Below are 21,208 nucleotides of genomic sequence, written 5' to 3' on the forward strand. Positions count from 1 at the left end.
CAAAGTTATGGATGTATTAAGATGTCCATAATTAAACGGACACCCTATATAAAATTTTAGAGTTCTAGTAATGGGTCTTTATAAGATGGGATGAAAATTCTAATTTAGTACGTGTATAAAATGTGTTTAAAATATCAAATATGTTATACAATCTAAACATTTTATTTTTTATTATAATTAATAATTTATAAACAATTCATTTAACTAGTATTTTATAAAGTATGTAGTTTATAAACTTTAATTTCCATTGAAATCTATTGTTTTAAATATCTGGTAAAATTTTAAATTTGTTGAAGCTAATATGTGGCAAAAAAACAATTCGTTTTAATGAGTATTTTAACTGTTTAACTTTTCTCAGTATTAATTATCATTAACTCTCTTGAAATATGTTGAACGCAAAAACAAATATATGTTAATAAACATTCCCAAACCAATTCAATAAACTTGAATTACTCAATCGGAATAAATTGAAATTAAAAGTAAATCGGAAATTAAATTTTGTTCAGAATAAATTTGAAAAGTAGTTCAAATCAATTTATAATGCTATAAAATTTTTGAATAAATAATTTGTTCTGTTCTCCATAAATTCCTAATGAGTAAGTAAAGTGGATCCCCTGTATAATTAATTTTAAAAAATTATATTTATAAATAATTATTTGATATAATATATATTTTATGAAAGAAAATTCTAAAAAAATACATTTACAAAATGTTCTTAATACTTTTAATATTTTACTTATTTTATATATTTTATTTTTTATAAAAATTAATAATTTATAAACTTTTTCATCTTTTTTTTAATATCTGATAAAACTGTAAATTTGTTAAAGTTATGTTGCAAAAAAAAAACAATTCTTTTTAATGAGCATTTTAACTATTTAACTTTCCTCAGTATTAAGTATCATTAACTCTCTTGAAACAAACGCAAAAACAAATATAATAAACATACCCAAACCAATACAACAAACTTGAATTACTCAATCGAAGTAAATATCAAAAACAAAATATAAATCGACAGCAGGAGCAGCAGGAATAGAAAAAAAATAATAACTAAATAGTATTGAGTTTAAGTACAGAATATTGATATAATAATATTATTTTTTAATGAAAATTCGAAAAAATACGTTTATAAAATGTACTTAATACTTTTAATATTTTACTTATTTTAAATATCCTATTTTTTATATTAATTAACAATTTATAAACTATTCGGTAAAATTGTAAATTTATTAAAGCTCATATGTGGCAATAAAATAATTCGTGTTAATGAATATTTTAACTAACTATTTAACTTTCCTCAATATTAATTAACTCTCTTTAAATATGTTTAACTCAAAAACAAATATAATAAATTCTCAAATCAATTCAACCAACTTGAATTACTAAATCGAAATAAATTGAAATGAAAAGTTAAAATCAAGTGCAAGATATCAATTAACAGCAGGGACAGCAAAAGTAGAAAAGAATTAATAACTCAAAAAGTATTGAGTTTAACATGAAAAATTTTAGATCCAAAAATATACAGAAGGGTGTTCTATTGAAAATAACAAAGCTGATGTCACTTTATGTGAAATCGAGATGAAATTTTGTTCAATATAAATTTTAAATTACTTCAAATCCAGTTATAAAATTTTTTTTTCTTTTTCTGTTCTCCATAAACTTCTAATTAAAATAAATAATAATTAATAAATAAATTAAGTGAATCACTAATTTTCATAAATTATAATATTTATAAATATAATATTAAAAAATACATTATATTATAATATATATTATATTATAACATATTATAACATATTCTTAATACTTCCAATATTTTACTTATTTTAAATATTTTATTTTTTATTATAATTAATTATTTACTGTAACTGTAATTGTCATTGAAATCTAAGTTTTTTTAATATCTAGTAATTTTAAATTTGTTAAAGCTCATAAATTGCAATAAAACAATTTGTTTTAATTAGTGTTTTAACTATTTAACTTTTTTCAACATGATTATTAATGATAATATAAATATGTTTAACGGAAAAACAAATATAATAAACATTTCCAAACCAATTCAATAAACTTGAATTATACAATCGAAATAAATTGAAATGAAAAGTAAATAATCAATATAAGATGTCAGGAGGAACAGGAGTAGAGAAAAAAATTAATAACTCATAAACTATTGAGTTTAGGTATAGGACATTTTGTAGACATTTTATTTGAAGAATTTAAAAATCTGAAATGAAATTTTGTTCAAAAAATATTTGGAAAATAGTAAGTTATAATTTCTATAAAAATTTCAAATCAATATCAATTTTCCCTTCTCCATAAATTTCTAATGAATAGATTAAGTGAATCACTCTATATAACTAGTTTTCAAAAATTATAATATTTACAAATAATTATTTGATATAATATATTATTTTTAAGGAAAATTTGACAAAATATACGTTTATAAAATGTTCTTAATACTTTTAATATTTTATTTATTTTAAATATTTTATTTTTTACAATAATTAATAATTTATAAAGTTTAATTTTCATTGAAACCTATTTTTTTAAAAATTTGGTAAAATTGTAAATTTGTTAGACTCATATATTGCTGTAAAACTACTATTTAACTTTCTTCAGTATTAATAATTATTAACTCTCTTGAAATATGTCTAATGCCAAAACAAATATAATAAACATTCCTAAACTAAATTCAACAAACTCGAATTACTCAATCGAAATAAATTGAAATGAAAAGTAAATATCAAATGCAAGATATCAATTAGCGGCAGGAGCAGCAGTGGCAGCAAACAAACAACATTAAAATAATCTCCATAACATTTGAATAGGTGCGAATCGAGTACACAATATCCGTCCACTTCTTTCTCACTGGTAGCAGCAATTGATGCTCGCATCACTCCCCAAACCAGCCGAAATGTCAATTACAGACCAAAAAAAAATCGGTACCCAACAGCAGGAACGAAATGCGCCCGAAGCGGCATGTTGCGCACGTAAAGTCAAAGGTGGCACAACACCGAATTGTCATCCATCGAGCCATTCTTCTCTCCACATATTAATATTTCGACACATAAAATATAAAGTTCACGTGAACCGACTAGGTACGGTGTGTGTAATCATTATTTAATGTTTTAATAATAAAACCAGGGAGGTAGGGATGGGAGACGGCTATAAGATCGGCCGTCTTATCATTAGGGGTTAGTTCAGCATCCGCCGACCGAACAGTCAACATGAAAGTGGTAGGTGCAGTGACAGTGGGTTTTTTTTTTGCTTTTTGTGACTTGTGGACGATTTGTGAAAACGTGGGAATACAAGAAAAATTTTTCCTGCTGCTTAAAATCTATTAATATGCATTTAAATTATTAGGAGACAATAAATATGAAATATATTATCATATTTTGATGATAACTTTAAAAAAACATAATACATAATTGTTATCTTTTTTTATAAATCAAACTTAATTTTTGGATATATTCATTTGATTGTTTTGAGCTTTAATTCGACCAATTTTCAATTTTTAATTAAAAGTATGTTAATAATAGATAACATATTATTGAATTTTGTTTTGTTTAGATCCTTTGCCTTGCTGCCGTTTTGGCTGTTAGCCAATGTAAGCCACAACAAGGACAAGAACCAATAGCCATCGTTAAGTACGAAAACGAAGGAGTTAATCCTGATGGTTCCTATCAGTGGAGGTAAGTTCCCTTCTTTTATGGAAACGATAAAAATTAACATTAACAAAGCTAAATGTCTATATTTTAACGTTAAATAAGATATTTGATATCAGTTGTATGTGCAGTTAAGCACACATTATAATTGCAGTATAACCATCATTTTAACAACTTGATGCCAATTAATACAGTAATTAATACGCATAATAAAATGTTAAACGGTACTTTAATTCAGTTACGAAACCGCCAATGGCATCAAAGCAGACGAACAAGGACAGCTGAAGAACGCCGGCTCGGAGAACGAGGCGCAGGAGGCGCAGGGCTCGTTCTCGTACACCGCCGACGACGGCACTCCCATTGCCCTGCAGTACATCGCCAACGAGGGCGGCTTCCAACCTCAAGGCGACCACTTGCCCACGCCGCCCCCAATCCCACCGGCGATCCAGAGGGCGCTCGAGTGGTTGGCTGCCCATCCGGAGCCGGAGCAGAAGGGAGCCGCCAGCAACGCTCAGCCAGTTTATAGCGCCAGACCTCAAAGAAAGTACTGATCAAGTTGACTTGTTTATATGAGTTTTTTTTTATTTTTTTATGTGTATATGTATATAATATCTATTATAACAAAGATCATAAAATAAATTTTGTTTTATTTCTTATACCGAACTGAACATTCATACATTGTACGATGTTATTTTTAATTAATAAAAATATGAAATAATTAAATTACAAACTCTCTTAACTTTCTTAAAAATATTAAATTTGCAAATAATATAAAAAATTACACATTAACATTAAACAAAATATAAAACATTCAAGTCTACATTCACATTTCATCAAAAAATAATGTATAAAATAATTATAAATTAAAAATAATTAATACAAATATATCAATTTATTACTTAATATCGAAATATAGAAAAAAATTATTTTATTGTTTTTGTTTTTCTTAATTTTCAATTGAATAAAACTTTTTTCTAATTTAATTTAAATACATTATTTCATTTTTAATTTAAATCAATTTAAATTAAATACTTTTTAATTTTAAATTAAACAAAACTATTTTTTTTTAATTGTAATCAAATTAAATTAAATATTTAATATATTTTTTATTTTAAATTAACTAAAATTATTATTATTTCTTTAATTTACAATTAAATATATTTTTTCTTTTAAATCAGTTAAAATATTATTACTATTTAATATTTTAATTATTTTTCAAATTTAAATCAAATTAAACATTTCATTGTTTTTTTTTTAATTTATATTAATTTAAATTAAATATATATTTTTTTAATTTTACATTAAATATATTAATTCTTTTTAAGATAAATCAAAGTAAATTAAATAAATTTTCTTTTTAATTTTAAATTAAATAAAACTTTTGTTAATTTAATCAATTGAAATTAAATATATTACATTTTTATTTTAAATTAAATAAATATATATTTAAATATAATAAAATATAGAAAAAAACTACTTTATTTTTTTATTTTAAATTAAAGATATTAGTTATTTTTTAATATATATTAAATATTTTATATATTTTTTAATTTTATATTAAATATATTAATTCCTTTTTAATTCAAATCACTTTAAATTTAATACTTTAGGTTTTTTTAAATTTGAAATTAAATAAAACTTATTTTAGTACCTTTTTAATTTAAATCAATTTAAATTACATTGCTTTTTCTATTTTATTGTTTTTCTTTTTAAATTAAAGATAGTTCTTTTTTATTAAAGTTAAATATTTTACGTTTTTTTTTTAATTTTAAATTAAATAAAACTTTTTTAATTTTAAATTTAAATATTAAATATTTTATATATTGTTTTTATTTTAAATTAAATAAAATTATTATTTCTTTCATTTTCAATTAAATATATTAATTATTTTTTAATTTAAATCAATTTAAATTTACTTTTTTAATTTTAAATTAAATATATCAATTCTTTTTTAATTTAAATCAATTTATATCAAATATTTTATTATTCATTTTAATTTTAAATTCAATATCTCATTTTTTTTTTCTAATTTAAATCGAATTAAATTAGACGTTTTATATATTGTTTTTATTTTAAATTAAATAAAATTATTATTTCTTTAATTTTCAATTAAATATATTAATTATTTTTTTATTTAAATCAATTTTAAATTCAATATATTATTCCTTATTTTTAATTTATATCAATTTAAATTAAATATATTATTTTTTTTTTCAATTTTACATTAAATATATTAATTCATTTTTAATATAAATCAATTTAAATTAAATACTTTTTTTAATTTAATTTTTTTTAAATTAAAAACATCTTTTTTAATTTTAAATTAAATAAAACTTTTTTAAATTTAATCAATTTCTTATATTTTTATTTTAAATTAAATAAAATTTTTGTTATTATCTTTTTTATTTTATTTAAATATATTAATTAATTTTAAATCAACTTAAATTAAAAAAATTATTGTTTATGATAATTTTATATTAAACATTTTATTTTTTTTTTATTCTAATTTAAATCATATTAAATTGAACATTTTGTTGTTTCTTTTTTAATTTTACATTAAATATATTAAATATTTTTTTTAACTAAATAAAAATATTTTTTTAGTACAAATCTATTTAAATTAAATGTCTAATTATTTTTATAATTTTAAATTAAATATATTAATTCTTTTTAATTTAAATAAAGTTAAATAAATATTTAATTGTTTTTTTTTTTCAATTTTGAGTAATTTTATTTTTATTTACAAAATGTATTGAGATAATATTTAATAAAGGTTTATTAATTATAATTATTTATCAAAAATTATTAATACTAATAAAATTTTAGTGAAAAGTGAAAAAATAAATGTTAGAATGTTAGATGATTTTTTCGACACTGACATTTTTTTATGACAAAATTAATTTGTTAATACAATGTTTACAACATTACTTTTGACATTTAAAAGGTGTAAATCAAAATTGTTTTTCCTTAAATCTCCTAAACAATTATGTTACTAATAAAAAGTGAAAGGTTAAAATTTAATTACAATTGCTTACCAAAATATTCTTTTATATAATTACTGTGTTTTAAAATCAATATCAATTTAGGTTGACACATTAATTACATAATATCATAAATCCTTGAAATTTTCGTCAACTTCAATTATTACATTGATGTTTTTATTAATTGTAATTACTTTTGGCTTGTTCTGGATGAACAAACCATTACTAATAGAAAATAAAAAACCAATCATTTAATTAATCTGTTGCTAAATACCAGTTTTTTAAATAGACGATGATCATTTGTTTATAAACAAAATAGACTGAGATACACATTAACAAAATTGTTTTCTTTTATGTCAATACGAAAGAGGTTTGATATCATTAAAATGCTTAAGAGCTTTTTATTAAATCCGTTTGTTTGTATAGTTGACATCATCTCATTATAATGAAGCATAATCTCGTTTTATTAATTATTTTTTTCACATTGAAAAATTCAAGATGACCTATGTGATGTATAAAAATTAATTAACAAAATTAATGATTTTGTACAAAATCATAAATGGCCATTACACAATTTATTAATTAGTAAAAATACCAATACATTTTAGTCGTAGGTTTGCTTAAATATAAAATGATAAATTACGAAACAAATAATTAATAGTTGTAATTAACATAAATAACAGATAATTATTGAGGCGTAATCGATAATTGACAATTTTTTCAAACACAAATTTATTATATTATTATTCAGATTTGCCGTAGGGGAGAAATTCATTAACAATTTGTTTTGCCAAAAATATCCGTTTCGTAAAACATAAACATGCTCTTACGTTAATAGGTATTTATAATTTATACGATCAAAATTTTAACAATAAGATTGGTTTACATTTTAACAGCAACATTAGACAAATTTAATTAAATTAAAATTATTTTAAAAAATCTTCCATTTAATTAAAAGTCTATACCAAATTTATTACATTGTAATATATTTAATTAACATACACGAAACTTTAGTTTAATATTAAATAAAATTAAGTAATTTAATTTCAGCGTAATTAATTTTTTATGCAGTTTATTGTTTGCTCACTATTACTATATTTAAATTAAATAAATTATGAAAAAATTAAATTGTAATTTAATGTTTTTAATTTACTAATAAGGTAAATGTAGAGATATATAAAATATTCTTAATAAATTTCCAAAGTCTTTAAAAACAATTTTGTTATACTAATAAAATGTAATATATTTAATTACATGAATCTTCAGTTTAATATTCAATAAAGTTAAGTAATTTAATTTCAATGCAATTTAATTAAAAGTTAATTAAATTTGCTATGCATGTTTAATGTTTTGTCAGTATTATATTTATAAATTGTGTAAAAAATTTTATTGTAATTTAATGTTTAATTTGTAAATAATTAAAATATATTTAATGAACTTTAAAAATAATTATAATATACTGGTTTTTTGACAATAAAGATAAAATCTAAATTTAAAAATTCTTGAACACCGTATAAACAAATTATAATTAGTATGTTTTGTGTCAAATGTTAATTAAGAGAATCTATGACAAAATTTTTTTTTATGTGAGATAAACAGATTTAATCAACTCGTTTGTTAATAAGGTATTTAAGTGATAATTGAAGATACAAAAGTACAAATTGTATGATTCATATGTGAGTAATGTGCCCTTTAAATCATCCCAGCACGAACAGTGCAAATATAATTGCATTTACGTAGAACAACGGATCTTGAAACGAATGTGTAATTATGTAATTTATTTATTTATAACCACACACATCCACTTGTCCGTCGATCGATAAAATGAACAATGGCGATAAAATTTGTTCGAAGGAACCTTGCCGTTTTGTCAGCCGGTTAAATGTTAATTAATTAACAGCACGAATCACCAAAAATTTCAATGTCTTCGGTTTCGTCATGCGCCAAAACCGTAATTTTTTTCTTAAAGTTCATGAAATGTGTTTGTACAATGGTTAATTTTGTATGTTTGTTTTGATACGGTGAGCGTGGGTGGGGGGAACTAAAAATTAATATAAATATTAGCAGGGTCCTGCAAAGGGGTACAGTCATCTTCCACAATGAAATTGGTATGTATTTGTGACGAAAGGTGCAGTGATTGTGGATTTTCCAAGTGATTAGTGAGACGGATTAGGTTTTTAATTAACTTGCTTTATGTTTGTTTTCTTTAGCTCGTCTGTGTTCTCGCTCTTGTGGCTTTGAGCTACGCTCAAACTGAGCCAATCCCAATCATCAAATATGTCAACGAGGGTGTGAATCCCGATGGTTCTTACGAATGGAGGTAATTTCATAGTTTTAAAACAATAATAAAATTTATAAAAGACAATTAAAATAAAAAAAAAATGTTTATAATGACTTATTCAAGTAAATTATATTTAAAATAATGTTAAAGAAAATCTTCAACTATGTTTCTTTTAGAAAACTTTTTATGATGTCTATTAAATTTTTATTACTCTTTTTTTATTGATTTGCATTTAAAGCTTCTTCAATGTATACATATCCAAGAATGTCATCACTGCTTTAATTCTTTTTATATATATTTTTTTAACATTAAATTAATTGTTTTATATTTTCTTACTAGAAATTTTTATTTTAATTTCTTCATTTTACATAGTTTTACTATTATTTAAATTTCAAATAAATTTTCTATATTATTTCTGTATTAAAAATACAGCTGAAGTTTAATAATTTTAAAGAAAAAATCAAGTATTAAATATACTTTCATAACTTTTAAATATATACTATAAAATGATATTTTCATAAAACATTTTAAACTTAAACATATTGAGTAAATTTATTGTTTAACTGATTTTACATTTTATATTAAAAAAATAATAAGTTATTTAATTATATATTTTAAAAATTATAAATAAAATTTATCATCGTATTTTTAACATATTTAACATTTTTTTTTATATTACATTTTTACAGTTTTACTGAAATTATTTTTATTTTAACTCGTAATGAAAGGATATTATTAAAAATTCTTATTATTTAAAAAAATATTCTGATTAAAAAATACATAAAAAATTATATGCATATATGGATAAACCTTAAAATGAAAAAAAATGACTTTCAGCTTAAACATATTGAGTAAATTATTTGTTTAACTGATTTGTACTAATTTTACATTTTATATTAAAAAAATAATAATAAGTTATTTAATTATATACTTTAGAAATTATAAATATAATTTATCATAGTATTTTTAACAGTTTTTTTTTATTTAATATTGAATTATTATTAATATTACTGAAATTATTTTTATTTTAACCCATAATGTAAGGATATTAAAAATTCTTATTATTTAAAAAAATATTGTGATTAAAAAAAAAATACATAAAATATAATATGGATATATGAATAAATTTTAAAATGAAAATGTGATTTTCAGCTATGAAACTGGTAACCAAATAACCGCCCAAGAACAGGGTCAGCTGAAGAACGCCGGTTCCGAAAACGAGGCGGAAGAAGTGCAGGGGCAATACTCCTACGAAGCCCCCGACGGCACCAAGATCTCCCTTCAGTACGTGGCGAACGAGAACGGCTTCCAACCCGTCGGCGATCACATCCCAACGCCACCACCAATCCCGCCAGCGATCCAGAAAGCTCTGGAATGGATCGCCGCCCATCCAGAACCCGAGGACAAACAAAGATTGTAGATTGAATCAACATTTTATACTTTTTTATAAATAAATTTTGTAATATAAAACATTTTTTTTATTATTTAATTAAACAGTTAGGTAAGAAAATAAGGAAAATCGAACAATTTTCATTGGCAAGATTAATTTAAAGACAATGGTTACATAAATAAATTTATATGAGTATTTTTTGATTAATTATCCATTTCACACGGTTTCACATATTGTTGAAATGATTGCTAACTTCAATTGATACGAAAATTATAAAATTTAATAGGCTATATTTATGTAATTTTTTTATAAGATTGTTGTTAATTGTATGGCAATTTGTATAAAACATTTAAATAATGATGATGATGAGAAAACAAAGGTTTAGTTAAATAAACACAAATATTATACGTATTTTTATGATTAACAGGACAAATAATAGTATAAAAAGTATAATAAAAAATATCTAATTTCGTTAATAAATAATGCAATCATAAAATAAATTACATACACATACTAAAAATTTTTTAAATTGATTGGAACTAAATAATTTCATTTTATAATATACATATTAAATTTAAAAATTTGTTTAGGTTATAAATAAATTTAAAATATATAATGTAAACAGATATTGTTGTTTAAGTTTAATAATTTAATAATATATAATAGTAATATTTAATTATTAAATTTTAAAAGCTAATTTATAAGATTTTCTTCACTACTAAAAAAAATTTAAATTGATTAGGACTAAATAATTTTATTTTATGATACATATTAAATTAAAAATTTGTTTAGGTTATAAATAAATTTAAAATATATAATGTAAACAGATATTGTTGTTTAAGTTAAATAATTTAATAATATATAATAGTAATATTCAATTATTAAATTTTAAAAGCTAATTTATAAGATTTTCTTCACTACTAAAAAAATTTAAATTGATTAGAACTAAATAATTTTATTTTATGATATACATTTTAAACTAAAAATTTGTTTAGGTTATAAATAAATTTTAAAATATATAATATAAACGGATATTTTATATTTTTAAGTTAAATAATTTTTTATTAATTGAATAATATGCAATTATTAAATTTTAAAAGCTAATTGGAAGATTTTCTTATTAAATCAAAAGAAAATTAGTTATACTGAACAACAACAATAATATAATAATAATTATATTATTAGTATTTAATAATCTTTTAAATTCTAGTTGAGCTAAATAACTTATAATATTGTTCACCTTTGTATCATTTTAAAGAAAATCAAAAAACAAAATGAAAATCCAAGTTAACTTAAAATTAGTTTATTAAACTTAAGAATTATGATTAAATAAGTGGTCTAATAACAACATTATAGATGGATGTGGTGCAAGGATCTAACTAAGGCGCATCGTTTAAATCTACAAGACTCTACAATAAGGGGTTAGTTACTTTTACAAAGTATCAGGTATTTCAGTCTATAAGTGTACTAGCCACTAGAACTCGAACAGTATCTTACAATCACAGAAATTTAACAATGTTGTGCTCGAAGAGTTTATTGGCGGTACTGTTGTCTTTGTTCTGGTTCTTGAGCTCTTGGTCCTTCACGGGCAGCAGCTTCCTACAAACAAAAAATCAGTGTCATTAAATAAGCCAGTTTAAGTGTTAAAATAATTTACTTGTTGGGCCTTGATTCCGGCGTAGATCAAGTCCAAGCCCTTTTGTACTTCGGGGCTGACTGGCGGTGGGGTTGGCAAATGGTCACCGCTGGGGTGGAATCCGGACTCGTCAGCGATGTAGTTGACGGTGATGATTTGGCCGTCTGGAGCCGTGTAGGTGTAGGAGCCCTGTTGCACTTGAGCCTTCAATTCTTCTCCGTCTTTGGAGTCTGGGTCTGGGCCCAAATCCTTTACGAAACCTTCTTCTTGGGCCAAGATGTTGTTGCCGGTTTCCCAACTACAATGGATTGTGGTTAGTAAAACGTTTATTTGGAAGTGAAGGAGGACTTACGCAGCTTTGTAGCTTCCGTCATTGCCTTGTTCTTTGTCGAACCTGATGATGGGGATGTAAGTGGTGCTTTCCCTTGGGGCCTGCCTTTCTTGTTGGTATTGTTGTGGAGCTGGTTGTGGGGCTTGTCTGGGTGCTTGGTATTGTTCTTCCGGGTATTGTTCAGGTTGGGCAGGAATGGGCCTCCTTTGAGCGTAGCACACGCCCAAAATAAGAGCAGAGACAATCTATAAATAAAACAATTTTATAGTTTTTGAACTATAATAGTAAAACTATTTGGCTTAGTTAAAACTAGTCCAGCAGTTATATAACATTAATTGCATCAATTCCCCTTAACGTTTAATTAATTGCTCTTAACAAATTTACGACTATCATCTAAAACTTAGAAATGTGCCTTGTGCAATTTACGGCTTTGATCTTTTATTTATTATATCGAGTGTTTGCGACATCTCCCGTTTGGCAAAGGGGTCAACGATAAATAGAAATTGACGTTTTCACATACGGGCAAAGCACCAAGCGTCTTGTTAAAATGTGATGCCGTTACTAATTTCTTAATTGAAACTAGAAATGCCAAACACTTGGTAAAAAACAATCTGACACGTGCCAGATAGTTTTCTATTTATCCATTGTCATTTACAAACCATCATTATGGTAATGTTTTCACATTTACCATACAAGGAATTTCTTACTTCTTTTACAAACTATTAATCGTGTGCAGAATTTTCAGATCAACTTCATCAAATCGTCAAATTTGGGTTTGGTGCCGTTCCTAAGTAAAAATAACAACGCTCCCACCCACACAGAAAACAATCGAAAGTGTAGAGGCCGTTGTATCAGACGCACCTTACATAACAAGCGGGCATCCACGTTCGTCTTCTGTTTGGAAATCAATGAAATGTCAGCGCGATGAAAAATGCCGAGTGAAAGGTGCTGGAACGGCGCGATGGACCGAAATTTTCAGCCTGCGTTCGGAATCGTTCGATTGGCGGACGCGAAAAGGTTAAAATTAAAATAAACGGCGGTTTTTACGCAAGATCATCCGGGAAATTAACACCTGATGACTATTTTTAAATTCGTTGAACAACTGACTACGGATTTACCCAAATTTAAGACAAGCTGGTCTTAATGCTGAGGTAAAATTAATAATTTTAAATAAAGATCAAAGATTAATAATTATTACTGAAGGAACGACGATTTTTACACAAGACCATCCTGGAAATTAACACGGGAATACTATTTTTAAATTCATTGAACTATAAAGTATGAGTTTATCAAAATTTAAGACCAAAAAGTCTTAATGCTGAGTTTTTATACAAGATCAAGTCTTAATGTTGAGGGACAATTATTAATTTTAAGTAAAAATCAAACAATGACTAAATATTTTTAGAGAAACGACGTCTTTTTACACAAAACCATCCTGAAAATTAACACGGTAATAATACTTTTAAATTCATTGAACTATCAAATATGGATTTATCAAAATTTAAGACCAGCAAGTCTTAATGCTGAGGAACAAATATTAATTTTAAATAAAGATCCAAGAATTACTAATTATTGTTAAAGGAACTACGGTTTTTATACAAGATCAACAAAGAAATTAACACGTAAATTTTATTTTTAAGTTTTTTAGACGATCGAGTATGGATTTATCAAAATTTAAGACCAGTAAGCCTTAATGTTGAGGAACAATTATTAATTTTAAGTAAAAATCAAAGAATGAGTAAATATTTCTGGAGAAACGACGGCTTTTTACACAAGACCATCCTGAAAATTAACAAGGTAATAATATTTTTAAATTCATTGAACTATCAAGTACGGTTTTATCAAAATTTAAGACCAAAAAGTCTTAATGCTGAGGAACAAATATTAATTTTAAATAAAGATTAAAGAATTACTAATTATTGTTGAAGGAACTATGGTTTTTATACAAGATCAACAGAGAAATTAACACGTAAATATTATTTTTAAGTTTATTAGACGATCGAGTATGGGTTTATTAAAATTTAAGACCAGTAAGTCTTAATGTTGAGGGACAATTATTAATTTTTAGTAAAAATCAAAGAATAACTAAATATTTCTGGAGAAACGACGGTTTTTTACACAAGACCATCCTGAAAATTAACACGGTAATAATATTTTTAAACTCATTGAACTATCAAGTATTGATTTATTAAAATTTAAGACCAGCAAGTCTTAATGCTGAGGAACAAATATTAATTTTACAAAAAAGATCAAAGAATTACTGTTTATTAGTGGAGAAACGATGATTTCTACAAAAGGCCATCCTGGTAATTAACATGTGAATACTATTTTTAATTTCATTGAACTATCAGGTGATAGATTTATCAAAGTTTAAGACCAATAAGTCCTAATGGTGAGGAACTAATATCAATTTTAAATAAAAATCAAAGAATTACTAATTATTGCTGAAGAAACTACGGTTTTTATACAAGATCAACATAGAAATTAACAAATAAATATTATTTTTAAATTTATTAAACGATCGAGTATGGATTTTTCAAAATTTAGGACCGGAAAGTCTTAACGCTGAGGAACAATTATTCATTTCAAGTAAAAATCAATGATCAATTATTATTGGAGAAATTGGAAACATGCTAGTGGCACTATATTATTACAATTAACAACTTCCTGAATTCTAAACAATTTGTATGTTTATCTTAACACATTGTTACACGAACAATCTTATTATTACAGCTTTTACATCGTTCCAAATAATAATTAAATCCAGTTAGGAAATTATATAATGTATTATGTAACATAATTTAGACTGGAACATTTGATAATTCAATGCTAAAACACGAGAAGATAATAAGTCGTAAATCTTGAGTAATTAACTTCTTGAAATTGGTTATTAAATGTTTTGTAACGTGGTATTTGTGTGGGTGGTATAATTTCACCATAAAATTTCACATGTATGAATGAATGAATTTCTGAGTAAATAACTTAACAAAAATATGTTTGAATTTTATTAAATATATCAGTCAATTTTAAAAAATTATTTTATTTACATTTGAAATAGTAAATAACCTTCAAAAACGTTTGAATTTATTTAAGAATTTTACTAATTTTTTGTAAATTATTGAATGTTTACAAGAATTAAATCTTAGTTAAAATTTTTGTCATTTAATCGACTGTTGCAGCCTCCTAAACTTTAATTAATTAATTACACAATAAAAAAGTACAGTGAGTAATAATTTCCGTTATTTTACATTAAGTTAGGTTAGGTTGGGTAACTCTAGATTAGATTAGGCTAAATTAGGTTAAGCAGGTTATGATTGAATATTGTTAATATAAAACATTTTTTAATACAAACTTATAAATACCTTATAAAATTTAATATGTTTACCCCATTTTTTTAAAAAAGATGTTTTAATTAATAAAGTCACTACTAACCCACATTTTTAGTTACATAACAAAAAACAATTTTGTATCAATTTTAGATTTTATACAAATTAACATAATGTTATAAATATTTTTATTAAAAAGTATAATGAATTTTAATGAATATATGAGAGAAAAAACAAAATATTACATTAGCAACAACCTATGATGTAACATTAATAATACATTAGTTAGTTATAAATAAATGTGTAAAATTCATCGACGAAGTGTTGACCTTTTTCAGTAGCACAAGTTGCACAAATTCCAAATTGGCCACGCCTGCATTGGGCGCACCGAAAATCGGATGCATCGTTGACATTTTAGCCGGCGAAGAGATGCGAAAAAGGTCATCACCGTCGACGGTGCGGTGCGGTCGTGAAGAAAGTGAAAGGTCGGTACGCAAACTTACCAAAAACTTCATGTTATCGCTCGAACTACAAAACAGACAAATACATTTAATTCAAACGGCGATTTCACTATATATACCCCTTCCCCGCTTGGACATTGGGTCTTCCTCTCTTTTCATAAAATTATATCATCTGGAATACATTTACATTTTTTTAAGCGCTCGCACAAAAATTCTTGATGAGCTCTTGCGGCCGCGCACGCCGGTTTGACATTTGCATAACTGACACTCTCTTGCCAAATTTTACTAGTTTCAAATTATCAGGAAATCTGATTTATTATAAATAGAATATTAGAGCGTATTTCAACATTTCATTTATAACTATTAAGGATCTTTTATTTGAATTAATATAAATATTTTGTTATAATTTTTAAATATGTGTATATTTATGTGAAATATTTTTAACTGTTCCATGCTTTAAATTCATCTTATTTTACAAAATTTCCTTAAAACTACTAATTGTTCAGTTTGTGTCTAATCAACTGTTGCAGTCTCCAACAATTTCAACTAAAATTTAACACTAATGAAATTTCAATCAGAAAATTCCAACAATTTAATATAAAAATCAAAATAAAATATTATAATAAATGATTATATTTAACAAATTTTGTAAATACAAATCGTAATTTAAGGATAAATAAGTATTTTTAATTACTCATAAGTAATTTCTAACAATAATAATTTAACATGTAGATAAACAAAATGGTATTTAGAAATTCTAACGTTTTTGCAGCTTTTAATGAAACAAATTTAAATTTTAATTTAAAACGTAAAAATAATTACCAGAAACAATATACAATTTTATTGTTTTGAATATATAATATAATGAATTATAATAAATATTAGTAAAAAAATGTATAGGCAATTTTATCTAACTACTATCAAATAATTATAAAATTTTTCTGTCAATGAATTAAAAAAAAAATTATTTTGTTTACATTTAGAATAGTAAAAATCCTCAAAAATGATGGAATTTATTCAAGATGTTTTTAATAATTTTATTTAATTTATTGAATTAATTTACTTTTATTATTAATGTTTAGAAAAAATTATGCATTAAAACTTAGGTTAAACAGATTCTGTAAAATTCTCTCAAAACTAATTTGAAAATCTCCCATCAAAATATATCTATGTCAGTTTTTGCCTAATCGGCTGTTGCAGTCTCCAACAATTTCGACTAAAATTTAACACTAAAGAAATTTAATCAGAAAATTTATTAATATAAAAATCAGAATAAAATATTATAATAAATGATTATATTTAACAAATTTTATGAATACAAATCTTAATTTAAGAATAAATAACATGGTTTAAAAATAATTTTTTAACATTATCGAGTAATTTAAAACAAGAATAATTTAACTTGGTATTTAGAAATTCTAACGTTTTTATAGCTTTTAATAAATCAAATTTAAATTTTAATTCAATGCCTCAAAATAATTACTAAAAACAACAATTTTATAGTTTTGAATATATAATATAATGAATTATAAAAAGTATTATTAAAAAAAATTTAATCAATTTTATCTAACTCATATTATATTTATAAAATTTATCCGTCAATTAAAAATTGTATTTGAAAAAAATAATTTTATTTACATTTAGATTAGTAGATATTCCTCAAAAATGATGGAATTTATTCAAAATTTTGTTAATTTTATTTAAGTTATTGAACTAATTTACTATTATTATTATTAATTCTTACAAAATATTATATATTAAACCTTAAAATATTATATTTTTTTTGCTTTATCGATTGTTGCTGACTCCTAAACTTGTATAATAAATAATTTTCATTAAGTTACTATAAGTTTGGTTAGGTTAGGTAATTTTAGGTTAGATTAGGCTACATTAGGTTAAGCAGATTCTATAAAATTTTCTTCAGACTAATTTGTAAATAGCCCATAAAATATATATGTAAGACAGTTCGTTGCCTAATTGGCTGTTACAGTCTCCAACAATCTCAACTAAAATTTAACACTAAAGAAATTTAATCAGTAAATTCCAACATTTTAATATAAAAATCAAAATAAAATATTATAATAAATGATTATCTTTAACAAATTTTATAAATACAAATCATAATTTAAGAATAAATAAGTATTTTTAACATTATTGAATAATTTCTAACAAGAATAATTTAACACGTAGTTAAATAAAATGGGATTTAGAAATTCTTCATTTTTGCAGCTTCTAATGAATCAAATTTAAATTTTAATTTAAAATGTCGAAACAAGTACCAAAAAAAAAACAATTTTATTGTTTTGAATGTATAATATAATAAATTATAATAAATATTAGTAAAAAAAATTTGTAGGCAATTTTATATAACTCCTATTAAATAATTATAAAATTTATGTATCAATTAAAAATTGAATTAAAAAAAAAATAATTTTATTTACATTTAGAATAGTAAATAATCCTCAAAAATGATGGAATTTAATAAAGTTAAAGATGTTTTTAATAATTTTATGTTAAGTTTTTGAATTTATTTACTTTTATTATTAATGTATTAATATTTAAAATATTCAAATTTTTTCTAAATCGATTCTTGCAGTCTCCTAAACTTAATAAATAATAATTTTCATTATGTTACAATAAGATAGGTTAGGTTAGGCTAAACTAGGTTAAGCAGGTTAAAGTGGAACATTCTTAGTATAAGACAATTTTGTTGTACAAACTTTAAAATTTCTTAGTTTGCCTGTTACTACTATTAACAAATTTCATCAAAATTGTTACAATACATATTTTATTTTTTTTATTTGCTTTAAATTCATATTATTCTACAAAATTCTCTTAAAACTAATATATAAATACCTCATCAAAATTGTTCAAAGTTCTTTGTCTAATCTCCTGTTGCAGTCTCTAACAATTCCTAAAAATTGAAGCAATTTAAAAATTTATTTACAGAATTCCAACAATTTAATTTAAAAAACAATATAACACATTATAATAAATAATTAAATTTGATAAAAACACAATTTTCAATTTAAGAATAAATAATGATTTATGATAATATTATTATCTCGTCAAAAAAATAATTTAATATTTAAATCAAACAAAATAGTATTTCAAAAATCTAAAATTCAAAACCATAAAACTCAAAACTATTAACTTTTTTATATTCTTGTTAAAATTATTAAGCTGTTCATATTCGTGGCTCAGTTTATAAAAAAGAAATTTTTGATTAATTTTATTAATTAGCACCGTTTTTGAGATATTTCAATTTTAATGCTGAAAAAAGGTTCCAGAAGTATGAGAAAAAACAATTTTTGAAATTTGAGTGCTGCATTGTTTTCAAGAGAATCTTTAAAAATCTATTTAGCTTTTCTTCATTATTGGATGTGTTCTCACTACTCCCAAATTTTGATCACCCATTTTAGAAATATACAATATAATAAATATACAATTCAATATAGTAATAAATAATTAATTAGAAAACATATTTATAAAAACAATTTTAATCGATTTTATTTGGCTACTATTAATAAATTTCATTGAAATTGTTACAGAACATATTTTAATTTCTTTCTCGGAACACCGATAATATTTAAATATAAATTCACTTTCTTTTGTCCAAAAAATCAGTGGGCGGTAATTGATTATGGAAGCAATCAGTGTTCAGACAGAATTATGTTGCTTGTATAAATTGTAAATTGGCCAACGTTAAAATAAAATTGGAACATCATTTAAGAGCACTCGTGAAAGTATCTTCAACAAGGTTGCGGTATTAATCTATATTTCATCCTTGGAATATAATTAAACGAGTGTACACTTCATATTAAAAGATGTTTGACGTTTTTTTAGGCAATTCTAAGGTTGGGTAAATTGATATGTTTACCAATTTGAAATGTCAAAGTAACAAGTTCAGCTAATTAAATGTTTTATTTAATTAATTACAATTGAATTTATTGATTTATTTAAGGGGATAATTAAATTCTAAGGATGACCCGAATGTTGACACTGAAATTATACGGCAGAACAATTTTAGAACACTCTCAGTTTCACGCAAACATTATAAATGTTAATTCGACAGAATAACTGATTAAACATTCGAATAAAACATTATATAACTCGACACAGTATTCCGGATACCGCTGATTTATATTCATCTGACTCAATAAATACAAGTATGAATTTAAAAGAACAACAGAATCGTGTTAACAAGTTAACGATACAAATTGAACAGTTAAATGTCATTAATTTTAGTAGTCGGATTCTTCGCCGGACGGCTTGTTTTTCAGTGCTCTCAGCGATTGGGCGATTAGGGGTGGAATCGGTGGCGCAACCGGAAGCACATCTCCACTCGGGTGGTAACCGTTTTCGTCCGCAGTGTATTCGATAACGATGTTCTTCCCTTCCGGTGACACGAAATCGAAGCCGCCCTTGACTGACTCCACTCCTTCCTCCGGTTTATCGCCCGGTGTTATCACTCCCTCTTCGTGCACTTTTGTACCATCACCGGACTCGTAACTAAATTTGAATTTTAATTAATTTATTGGTAACAGAAAAAATGTAAAGGTCAATCAATATGTAATAAATTATAATAATTGATTACCTGTAATGAAAGTTTCCATCGTTTTGTATGTTCTCCATTGCAACAATAGGCACAGTTTCACTTTTTGTTGCAGTTTCAGAACAACAAACTGCAATTAGACTGAGCGCAACTAGACACTTGAACATTTTGCATGCGCTGATGAAAATCAAATAGTAAGTTTATAGTTGGATAACATTTTATACTTTGTAAATAATCGGTTTTTTATTCAAACACCTTCCAGAAAAATTTTTAGACTTGTCTGACATTGATTGCAATTCTATAAATAGACAGAATTTACATAATTTGTTGTTTATGATGATTTTCTTCTATTAAAAAACTTTGATCTCACAGATTTTTAATTATTCAAAGAATGTAATTAATTTGTTTCTAATTAGCACATTATATTACTAATTATTGGTTGTTTTAATAAATAATATGCACTATTTTGTGCACAAATGGGAATAATAATGAAGTGCCATTCTTATATAATTTACTGCAAAACGTCTTTGATAGCCAATAAAATGCAAATGTCACTTCTCAAACAACAACGTTCCAAGCTTG

At 23.8% G+C, this 21,208-nt stretch overlaps 4 protein-coding genes across 4 annotated transcripts; 2 read left to right on the top strand and 2 right to left on the bottom strand.

Moving 5' to 3' along the window:
- Positions 1-3,153: 3,153 nt before the first annotated feature.
- LOC109606512 (endocuticle structural glycoprotein ABD-4) lies at positions 3,154-4,295 on the top strand. The gene is made up of 3 exons (XM_020023055.2): positions 3,154-3,236; positions 3,571-3,692; positions 3,904-4,295. Exons 1-3 carry the CDS (start codon positions 3,228-3,230, stop codon positions 4,214-4,216), a joined length of 444 nt encoding a protein of 147 aa, XP_019878614.1. The 5' UTR covers positions 3,154-3,227; the 3' UTR covers positions 4,217-4,295.
- A 4,450-nt stretch (positions 4,296-8,745) lies between these two features.
- LOC109606511 (endocuticle structural glycoprotein SgAbd-8-like) lies at positions 8,746-10,397 on the top strand. The gene is made up of 3 exons (XM_020023054.2): positions 8,746-8,754; positions 8,857-8,966; positions 10,080-10,397. The coding sequence occupies exons 1-3, from the start codon at positions 8,746-8,748 to the stop codon at positions 10,345-10,347; spliced, it is 387 nt and encodes a 128-aa protein (XP_019878613.1). The 3' UTR covers positions 10,348-10,397.
- A 1,207-nt stretch (positions 10,398-11,604) lies between these two features.
- LOC109596097 (endocuticle structural glycoprotein SgAbd-8) lies at positions 11,605-16,255 on the bottom strand. Its single transcript, XM_020011550.2, has 4 exons — positions 16,114-16,255; positions 12,306-12,529; positions 11,975-12,251; positions 11,605-11,916 (listed from the first exon to the last, which is right to left on the bottom strand). The coding sequence occupies exons 1-4, from the start codon at positions 16,123-16,125 to the stop codon at positions 11,851-11,853; spliced, it is 579 nt and encodes a 192-aa protein (XP_019867109.2). The 5' UTR covers positions 16,126-16,255; the 3' UTR covers positions 11,605-11,850.
- Positions 16,256-19,976: 3,721 nt separating this feature from the next.
- LOC109596111 (pupal cuticle protein Edg-78E) lies at positions 19,977-20,828 on the bottom strand. Its single transcript, XM_020011567.2, has 2 exons — positions 20,669-20,828; positions 19,977-20,583 (listed from the first exon to the last, which is right to left on the bottom strand). Exons 1-2 carry the CDS (start codon positions 20,791-20,793, stop codon positions 20,316-20,318), a joined length of 393 nt encoding a protein of 130 aa, XP_019867126.2. The 5' UTR covers positions 20,794-20,828; the 3' UTR covers positions 19,977-20,315.
- Positions 20,829-21,208: the final 380 nt, after the last annotated feature.

This window comes from Aethina tumida, chromosome 4 (assembly GCF_024364675.1).
Source record: "Aethina tumida isolate Nest 87 chromosome 4, icAetTumi1.1, whole genome shotgun sequence".
Lineage (NCBI taxonomy): Eukaryota > Metazoa > Arthropoda > Insecta > Coleoptera > Nitidulidae > Aethina > Aethina tumida.

Coding starts and splice junctions, on each gene's coding strand:
- LOC109606512 (XM_020023055.2), top strand. Junction 3,693..3,903: donor GATGGTTCCTATCAGTGGAG/GTAAGTTCCCTT, acceptor ACTTTAATTCAG/TTACGAAACCGCCAATGGCA.
- LOC109606511 (XM_020023054.2), top strand. Junction 8,967..10,079: donor GATGGTTCTTACGAATGGAG/GTAATTTCATAG, acceptor TGTGATTTTCAG/CTATGAAACTGGTAACCAAA.
- LOC109596097 (XM_020011550.2), bottom strand. Junction 12,252..12,305: donor GACGGAAGCTACAAAGCTGC/GTAAGTCCTCCT, acceptor AATCCATTGTAG/TTGGGAAACCGGCAACAACA. Junction 11,917..11,974: donor CCGGAATCAAGGCCCAACAA/GTAAATTATTTT, acceptor TTTTGTTTGTAG/GAAGCTGCTGCCCGTGAAGG.
- LOC109596111 (XM_020011567.2), bottom strand. CDS start 20,793: ATGTTCAAGTGTCTAGTTGCGCTCAGTCTAATTGCAGTTTGTTGTTCT. Junction 20,584..20,668: donor GATGGAAACTTTCATTACAG/GTAATCAATTAT, acceptor ATTCAAATTTAG/TTACGAGTCCGGTGATGGTA.